Source organism: Molothrus aeneus, chromosome 19 (genome assembly GCF_037042795.1).
Source record: "Molothrus aeneus isolate 106 chromosome 19, BPBGC_Maene_1.0, whole genome shotgun sequence".
In the NCBI taxonomy this organism is placed as follows: Eukaryota; Metazoa; Chordata; class Aves; order Passeriformes; family Icteridae; genus Molothrus; species Molothrus aeneus.
Window position 1 is genome coordinate 5943876 of NC_089664.1, and position 10087 is coordinate 5953962.

A 10087-nucleotide genomic window follows, 5' to 3' on the forward strand; every position below is an offset into this window, starting at 1 on the left:
GCACAGCGCGCCCGGGGCGGGGGGCTCGGTGCGCACGCGCGGTGCGGCCGCCGTGGCCCGGCCGGGCGGAGGGGGGGGGGCCGCGCATGCGCGCCGCGTGCCCGCCCCTCGCCAGCAGCAGAGGAGGAGGTGGCGGTGGCGGCTCTGGGCGAGGGAGCGCGAGGGGAGTGAGAGGCGCCGTTGCCGCTCCGGTATCCGGCAGGACCGCGCGGAGGAGGCGGGAGCGCCCCGGCGGCGGAGGGACCTGAGTGGCGGCGGCAGCAGCAGCAGCAGGAGTCAGTGCCCGGCCCCCCCCCCCCCCCCCGCGCAGCCCCGTTGCAGCCCCCCCCCCCCCCCCTCCCTCCCGCCCGCCCTCCGCGCTCCGCAGCCACCAACATGTCGGCGCCGGCGGCCAAAGTCAGTAAGAAGGAGCTGAACTCCAACCACGATGGGGCCGACGAGACCTCAGGTGAGGCCGCGCCGGGGGCGGGACGGGAATGGCGGCAGCCGGCACGGCCTCCGCCTCGCGCCGACCGCCATTTTCCCCCGCCGCACGGGCCGCGGCCGCGCCGGGGGCGGGCGGAGCGCGGGCCCGGCCGGGCGGATGTGCAGGCCCGGCGGCGGCGGGAGGAGGCCATGTTAGCGCCCTTTTGTCTGTGCTGCCGGCCCGGCTTCCCTCCCCGCGGGGCCGGGCGGGGGGCGCTGCGGCTCGGCGGAGCAGCGGGACCCCCCCGCCGCCCCTCCCGGAGCAGCATCCGCGGAGCCTCATTGTGCTCCGCCGCCGCCGCCATGATGCGCCGCCGCCTCCCGCGCCGGCCGCGGCCGCGTGGTGCTGCCGGGCCGCGCGGGGATGGAGCGGCGGAGACACGCGGTGCCGGGGCCGCCCGCGCTGGCCCCACGTGCGATCTCGGCTTTAAAGGTCGGGGTTGTCCCCGGCCGCAGCGCCTTCCCCACGTGCGTCCCCCGCGCCGGGAGAGGCAGAGCTGTCCCCCAGCGCGGGCCGGGCCGGCGGGACGCGCACCGGGCGCTGCTCCGCTCCAGCCGCTTCCCGCTGCCGCTCATTCATCTCCCGCGCGGTGGGTAAACAGCGCTCCGTAAGCCCGGCCTCGGCCAAACTTGGTCCAGGGGAAGTGCCCTTTAGAAAATACCTGCCAAACGGCGGCTTTCGCGTCTCTTTCATTTGTAGCTGTATTTTTGAACGTTCTTTTCTGTTTTTGGAAGGTGGTGTGTGCTCAGATAGGCCATTTCTATTGATATTCCAGCGCTCTGTAAATTACTTTGTGTTTCTTCAGATGTGTTGGTCGTAGCAAATGTGGCTTACAACTTTTTAGTTAAAATATTATTGGCTTATAATTTAAGTTGGCTTGTAAAACAGTGTAGCGGGATGTGAGCTGTGGGTTCTAAGGGCGAACTCAGTTTAAGGGCTGTTTTATCAAACTTTGCTGCACTTCAGCTGCAGCGCGCCCTGTGAAGCTGGTGCTTTGAGGCCTTGTAACTCTTGTGACATTTAATAGAAATACTCGAGAACTTCTACAGTAGGTCACTAGAGAATTTCTCAAAGAGAAACCTCAAGTGATTTGTCAGGCTTGTGAATGAAGGGATATTGACACATTTTCATCTGTTTTTCAGAAAAAGAGCAACAGGAAGCAATTGAACACATTGATGAAGTACAGAATGAAATAGACAGGTAAACATTATCTAACTTTTAAAATGTTTTAGCAGAAATTGAAATGTAGCTGACAAAAGTGAAAGTGTTGAGTGAAGGGAGCACTCAGTAGTACTCACTGTCTTTGAACTCCGCCAAGATATACCTGTGTTCTGACTTGATTAGAGACATTAAAATAACAAAGAAGTGTCCTGGTTTCTTGCTTAATTGTGTATAATTAAAGAGGTAGAACTTGAGTTTAAAATTTTTAATTAATTGTGGTATTTTTGATAATAGAAATGTATTTCGCCCTGGCTTCTCAAGTTAATGTGTAAGCTGTTTGGCTAAAGTATTTCCCTGTTAGCAAGCAGAACCAAGCACTTCGCTGAAAAGTCAGCTTTTATTATACATTTTTATTATAATATTCATGTGCTTGTGCAGTAATAGACAGAAGATGTGTCTGAGGTGTTAATTTTGTATGCCAGAGCTCTTGGGGCTGTGGGTTCTGTGTCAGTCCCTGCCTGCATGTTCTCTCCATGCCCAGTGTCCTGCAGGGACTGCAGGTGGCTGTTGGGGCTGTGAATGTGTGAAGCTGTTGCAGTGTGAGGGCTTTGCCATTTTACAACAGCTCAGTTTTAAGTCTTCAGATTTTACTTGCTCAGGGTGCAGAATTTCTTTGTTGTAGCTTCCTTGCCTGCCTAAAAGTTTTAGGGGGCAGGTGATAGGGCTGTGTTACCCTTCTACAGGTTTTATGCAGGCAAAATGTTTAAGAGGTTCACACTGCTTTGTGTTTAGAAGGTTCCATTCAGACCAGTGAGATTGCTTCTGGCAGAGTGTTTTTTAACAGTTGTTACAGCTCTGAGCTTCTGGGGTTTTTGGGACACTTCATCTGCAGAATATGGCAGACTGGTCTTATCAAACTTTTAGTTAACTGCTCTGATGTGTCCTTAAATCCCAGTTCTCTTCTGTGCTTAACATGGCTCTTTCTCTTACAGACTGAATGAACAAGCCAGTGAGGAAATTTTGAAAGTAGAACAGAAATACAACAAACTCCGCCAACCATTCTTCCAGAAGAGGTCAGAATTGATCGCCAAAATCCCGAATTTCTGGGTAACAACATTTGTCAACCACCCACAAGGTACATTCTTAAGAGCCCTCTTTTTTTCCCCTGTAAATTCAGTGTTTGCTTGATATGTGAGTGTCTTAAATCTCTCAGGGTCTTGTGGGGTTGTTACTAAGCGTACAAAACACTTCCTTTCTGTCCTAGATTTCATTTTTTAAGCTTTTTCTTTCTTGCACTGGTTGGCCAAAGTTTACTAAAATATTTCAATCCTAAAATTTCTTTCTGCATTTTAAATTGCAAGTTCCCACTTTATTCAGTTCATTGGAAACGTAGACAAAAAAAAACCCAAACAAACAAAATTGTTCTGGATTGTTTAGGTGTTTTTTTTTACTGGGAAGTGAGCTCCTTGGGACTCCTGACAATAAACTTTCTACAAAACAAGTTTGTAGGCTGCTTAGATTGGGCAAACTTACATGTATGAAAATCTGTTTCACAGGGAAGGGTGGGTATGTGTGGGTAGGCTGTTGGCTGGTAACTTGAAAAGAAAGAGCCACGAGGAGTTGGCTTGGACAGATGTGTTGCTTTTTAGATCTTCCTGGCTGTCAGTTTCCTGTGTTTTGTCTGCCTGTTTCATGACTTGGTTAATGTGGGATTCTTCCTTTTCTCTCAGTATCTGCACTGCTGGGAGAAGAAGATGAGGAAGCACTGCATTACTTGACCAGAGTTGAGGTGACAGAATTTGAAGACATCAAATCAGGTTACAGAATAGATTTTGTAAGTACTTTAAATGGTTCATTCATTTGTGATTTTGCTGTTTGGTTGTTTTTTTTGTTTTTTTTTTTTTTTTTTTTTTTTTTTTTTTGTTGTTGTTGTTGTTTTTTTGTTTGTTTGTTTTTTTTTTTAATGTAATTGCATACTGGGTTGTAGTTTATAACTTAAATCTCTACAGTTACCTATATAGTGCCAGGTTTGACTTGTTATGTGTGTTTCCATTCTCTGGGTTCTAACTCTTTGCTTTTCACTCTACAGTATTTTGATGAGAATCCCTACTTTGAAAATAAAGTTCTCTCCAAAGAGTTTCACCTCAATGAAAGTGGAGACCCATCTTCAAAATCGACTGAGATCAAATGGAAATCTGGAAAGGTAAGGATTGCATCTGGGAGAGCACAAGTGTGACCAAGTAAAAACATTACCAAGAGCATTAGGTTGTCTCTTCCTTGGTCAGAATCTAGACTGTGTTGTGTTGTTAACTTAAAATAACTATTAAATGAAGAATTCCAAGGACAACCGGTTTAGGGGAATCAGATAGCAGTGTGCAATCTTGTTTTATATTTTTCTCTATTTCTTTGACTTCATTTCCAGATGCCACATCATTTGTAGAATTTACAGCCACAATAATGTGGGCATACCTGTCACCCAGGCAGTGTTCAAGAATCATTAATTTACTGCAGTTTATTTCTGTAAAAGTTCTTCAGTGTTATCCTGAAGATTTTGATCTGAGTTTTTAAAAGTAGAGCTGAGGCTTGCAGTTAAATTGCAGCTTGTTTTGTCACTCTCAGACCAAGGAGAAAATTTAATGTTTTTTGTATTGAGAACTAGAATATTTCCTCTTGTACCAGAAATTGCATTCCTGTACAGACCAGTTGTGATCTTTACAGTAATGCACAAAATTAGTGTGAATTCTGCTTTGTTCTTCTTAAACAGTCTAAACCTATAAATGTTGTCATTCTGTCAGGAGAAAAAAAAACACTGGAAGTGTGGTGTAACCATATGGTCAAAGAAATAATTAATTTTATTTCAGACTTAACGAAAAGATTGTTACAAATTTACTACTTCTTTTCTAGGGTAAGGTGATAGATACAGACCTTACATGTATTCTTGTGACCATTTTAGCAGTTTTTGTGGAGTTTTTTTGCACTTACTACAGAGAGTGGCGTGAAGACTTCAGAGTTGGAAATTGTAGGCAGAAAGGCCTAGGCAGGTCTTTATATCCAAATGCTGAAAGAGCTTAGAGGTGTGGAGACTTTCTTAAACTACGTGTATGTAGTAGTTGCTGAAATTACAACTACTCTGAGTGGCATTTAGACCTTGTAAGTTCAGTGTGTCATTAAATACTTGCCATACTTGTGTTTCCCTGAGATAGGGAAACGTAAATCAAATGTGAGATTATGTGAGTTTTCAGTGTTCCAGTGGAGGCCATTGAAAGAAACCAGTGGGTTTACTGTTCTCTCATGTTTATGAGAAATGCAGTATCTTCTGTCAGTTGTTTGGGCTTCAGACTTACCCTTGAAGAGGGAGAGCAAAGTGACTTCTTAGGGTTGTTTAGAGAAGTGCATTTTTTAAATGGTGCTTGTAGGAAAAACATGCCATAGAAAGGTGACTTTAGGGAACTTCTTAACTTTCTTTTCAGGACCTGACAAAACGTTCAAGCCAGACACAGAACAAAGCCAGTAGGAAGAGGCAGCATGAAGAGCCAGAAAGCTTCTTCACCTGGTTCACTGACCACTCTGATGCAGGGGCTGATGAGCTAGGAGAAGTCATCAAGGATGACATCTGGCCAAACCCCCTACAGTACTACTTGGTAGGTACAGCCCTGAGCAGGGCATTGCACCCACAGCAGCTCTGGGAAGGAGTGAATTTGATCACTCTATTGATGTTGCAAATGTGTCTTTAAGGTTCCTGATATGGATGATGAAGAAGGGGAGGGAGAGGAGGATGATGATGATGATGAAGAGGAGGAAGGATTAGAGGATATTGATGAAGAAGGAGATGAAGATGAGGGGGAGGAGGATGAAGATGATGATGAGGGAGAGGAAGGAGAGGTGAGTAATCTTGCCCTTCGTGTGGTGTTTGAGAGGGATCTTCTAAGAATACCAATTGTGGCAAAGGTGAACTGGCTCTTTTCTGCGCCCCAAGGTGTGAGAACTGTGACTGCATTAACTTGAGTGCTTTCAGGTAGCAATAAGTATGGTTGTGAATGTGAGAGACAGTGGAAGCACATAGTTTCAGTAACTTTATAAGGGAAGTGCTCTAGGAGAACTAGGATGTGAGTGTGACAAAATTCTTGCTTCATGACTGAGTATTCTAGCAACACTTTACATATAAATGGCTTTTGTTGATACATCCAGTCATCCTTCCCACTTGTTGGTTCATTTCTGCTTATGGCCAGCCTAGCTAAGACTTTCTGCTGGATTTAGGAATTAAAACTTTGCTTTAGTAGTAAGTGGGATTTCAGGTTCAGCATCCAGGGTGTTGGGAAGTTAGTTTAGAATGTCTTTGTTTCTTGAAACTGGGTGTGGTGTGTCTGACTTCCAGCAGCACAAACTACGTGCAGTGAGAGGAGGGCTGTGCTGGGCTCTGTTCTATAACCTAGAATTTGGCATGTGAAAGGTGAAGCATTTTGTTCTTTACAGTTTTACATGAGGGGGAAAAGATGACCCCTTCATTTTCCACATGTTAAACTTGTGTCAGTGCTTGTAGTGATTCTAAGTCACAGCTTCTCAAAGCTCTGCTGTGTTTTCCTTGGGACAGCCAGGGAGTGAGTGATTTCTGTGTGGTCACTAGCTGGGCACCCAGGGCAAGTGTTACCATCCTTTAGTGAGGATACAGATGATCATAGAGCACCATGAGTAGCACTCTAAAAAGTTCTGGTCACTGCATTTGCTATCTGAAGTTTAGTGATTAGATTTATTTAATTCTTGCTTATCTTTCAACAGGAGGATGAAGGAGAAGATGACTAATTGAACACTGATGGATTCCAAACCCCCTTTTTACCTTTTTAATTTTTCTCCAGTCCCTGGGAGCAAGTTGCTGTCTTTTTTTTCTTGTGCTCAGTCGCCTTGTTCTCTTGAGGTCTCTTTTTCTCTCCTCTACACCATGGTTCACAATTTCTTTTGGGGAAATATCTTGAGCAGAATACAGTGGAAAAGAATCTACCAGTTTCTGTTTCAAGTTCATTTTTATCCCTTTCTGTCTCAAAACAAAAACTGTTTATGAATTCAACACACCATGTTCTGTGGGAAAAAAGAAAACCTTCTGCTCCCTTCACTCTGCTGGAAGCTGAAGAGTGCTAGGCCCCTGTGTAGTAGTGCATAGAATCTAGCTTTTTTCCTTCTTTCTCTGTATATTGGGCTCAGAGATTACACTGTGTCTCTATGTGAATATGGACAGTTAGCATTTACCAACATGTATCTGTCTACTTTCTCTTGTTTAAAAAAAAAGAAAAAACGACAAAAAAATAAAAATAAAAATGGGGTTATAGAAGGTCAGCCGGGGTGGGTTTCAGAAGTTTGGGTGGGTTAAGCGGGCATTTTGACAACATGGCTTCTTCTCCTTTGGCATGTTTAATTGTGATGTTTAACAAACATCCTTGCAGTTTAAGATGACACTTTTAAAATAAAATCTTCTCCTAATGATGACTTTGAGCCCTGCCACTTGATGGAGAATCAGCAGAACCTGTAGGATCTTATTTGGAATTGACATTCTCTATTGTAATTTTGTTCTTGTTTATTTTTAAATTTTTTTTTGGTTTGGTTTTTTTTGGTGGTTTTTTTCCTTTTTTTCTTTTTGGTTTTTTTTTTTTTTTTTGTTTCACTGGAAAGGAAAGAAAGATGCTCAGTTTTAAACGTTAAAGTGTACAAGTTGCTTTGTTACAATAAAACTAAATGTGTACACAAAGGGACTGGTTGGTCTTCACTGAAAGAAACAGCTTTTATATCCTATTTAGAACTTGCTGTAGTTTCTTGGCATTTTTGGGGGCATTTTGTCAGTATTTCTGTAGTGCAGTGCAGCCTTGTGGTTGTGTGGACTGAACCAGTTCATGTAGTTCCCACTCTTTCAGTACCTGTAAAGTGTTTCCTGTGGTAGTTCCTACTGCACACTGACTCTTGAGTTCCTGTAGGGTCATGTGCTGTGTGTGAAGACACAGGTATATATTCATGTTTGGCAAAAAGGAAAGTCACTTGATTTGTAGAATTTTTAGTAATTTGCAGTACTGTATCTCCAGTACATCAGTTTGCATGAAAATACCATGCAAGCTCAGAATAAAAAGACCAAGGGGTGGTTTTAAAATATTTGGGTGGTTTTGTAAGTCTTTTCAGTTGAAAACAAATCTTAATTGCGAGCTAATTTGGGGGCTATTTCAAAGAGCAAGATTCTTAGTAAAGTTCATGTATAAAAAGTTGCTACTTCACTGCTTTTTTTTCCTTGGTAGCAGCATGTATATGTGCTTTAGATACACTGTACTCTCATTTTAAGAGACTGCATTTGAGAAACTTGTAACAATTTCACATAAGAGGGTGTTGGAACTGGTATTCCACAAAATGTAATGGAAGTTGTTTTAACATGCTTTGCTTTTAAAATATTTAAGAAAAAATGTTCTATCAGCTCATCTGAAATTCAAACAGCTCTTTGGATGTGTAGAAAAGACTGTCTTCTGGGAAGACTTGTTATATTCTCTGATTCCTTTTCCTCACAGAATTTGCTGTAGTCAAATTCAGCTTTTTTTGATGCTTAAGAATACACTTGGCAGAACAAGATCAATGTCTGGTTGAGACATGCACAAATAACGTGTGAGGGAAAACATTCTGTAAGTGTGTGGTCCAGCTTGGATTCAATCCAGTTATCAGAGACAATGCAACGTCCAGTCTCATGTGATCAATGCAAAAATAAGACAACCATGTACTTTATTCCATCTCAACAAAAGCTTCTGCCCTCATCCTGCTTTGCAGAGCCAAGTACAACGTTGATCAGTAATGGTTTCTTACCATCTAGAGAGAGAAGGAACAAAACCCATGAAGTCCTATAAATTTTAGTGTTTTTTAATTTGATTCCTTTTTGTTGTAAGATTGAAATTAGCTTCCTGTTGTGGTAGAGGGTCGATGTGCTGTTTCTTGCCATGATGCCTCATTACTTAATTTTTATGTAGTCCTAATTGTAGTTCCTCAAGGAAAATTATCTTTTGCTAGTTTTGAATGCTTTAGGAAAAATATTGTGCCATTGTTGTTCCATCCCTGTTGGTTACTAGCAGAAAACTTATAAAAAACTGTTTTGAAAGTAATCAAAGCTTCAGGCTCTGTAAAGCCAAATACCAGGAACAAGAAATGAGAAGTCTGGATAATTAAATGCTACTTAAGAGATTTTTCTTGCGCATTCTTTAGGATTTTACAGGGTGCCAAAATACTCTTGCTACTGTACTGATAATACTGAATTTGCTGTGAAACTTAAAGGTTTACTCCTGGCAATGGCTAAAGAGTAAACTGACGTGGTAAAAGAATAAACCGTATTAGTTAAGTGTTATAAATTCTTTTTTTCTAGCATGGAAATGATTAGGGAATAACAAATTTCTCTGCAATGCTCAAGAAATACTACAGCTGGCCATTGTGTGCTCTGACTGTTCACTTAATGTCTAATTTGGCTGAATATATGTAATGGGTGTCCATTTTTTACTGAATTTATTTTTTATGTGTATAAAGAGCTTTTTAAAAGACATCTACCTTGGATAATAATGGAAGATGCATTCTTATTAAATATCATTAATTTCCCACTGCTTGAGTTCCTCACATACAGTTAATCCCACCATGTGAAATTTGTCACAGGTGGTTAATGACTTCAGGTTTTTTGGCTTGAATTTCCAGGGCTAGAACATAAGAGTTGGCAGCAATTTTATAAAGCTGCTGTGCTGGGGCTATATGGCCTAACTATCTCAAAGGTTATTTTTAAATTTAATTGCTATAAAATGGAATCTTTTGTCTGTAATTTCTCGTGCCAAAGGAAACAAATACAGCTGAGTGTGTAAATACAGCCAGGAAGGTTTGGGGTTTTTAAAGAGATTATCTGTGTACTTATTCATACTTGTCAACATAGTTTCTGTCCCTGTAAACAAGCATTATCTGAATCGATTTCTCAGTCATTTATGATATTCATTTGAATCTGTAAGCTCTTTGTACCACACTAAACCAGGTGCATAAGGATAGTTCTTTGTTTATTGGATACTGTTCCTGAATTTTGAAGCCATGTTGTTTTTTGTTTTGGTTTGGTTTTTTTGTTTTTTTAAAGAGAATGAAATCAATGAAATAATTTCTCTGCTGTACCTTCAAGCTATCCTTCTGTTTGAAGGAATTAAAATACATTTAACTGTTACTTGATGTTACCATTTTCTAAGAGTCTTTTTCAAAAGAATCAAGTTTTTTAGTCCCAGACTCAAATCTTTAGTCCCAAACACAATCTTTCACGGGTGACATGGACAGTGCTTGCTTTTCCTTTATGGAGAAGAGCGAGGGGAGGTCGCAGGTGACTGGTACACGACACTTGCTTCCTGCGGGAAACAGATTTATGCTTAATGTCCTTCCTCCCTCTCCTGCATTAAAAATTGAAACTTTTAAGACTTTTTCTTAATCATC

The 10087-nt window shown here is 42.4% G+C and overlaps 1 protein-coding gene across 1 annotated transcript; it reads left to right on the forward strand.

Annotated features, from left to right (window-relative positions):
• The first annotated feature begins 344 nt into the window (after positions 1-344).
• On the forward strand, positions 345-7102 carry SET (SET nuclear proto-oncogene). The gene is made up of 8 exons (XM_066562949.1): positions 345-448; positions 1609-1666; positions 2620-2762; positions 3358-3461; positions 3717-3830; positions 5098-5268; positions 5363-5509; positions 6404-7102. Exons 1-8 carry the CDS (start codon positions 376-378, stop codon positions 6425-6427), a joined length of 834 nt encoding a protein of 277 aa, XP_066419046.1. The 5' UTR covers positions 345-375; the 3' UTR covers positions 6428-7102.
• The last annotated feature ends 2985 nt before the right edge of the window (positions 7103-10087 follow it).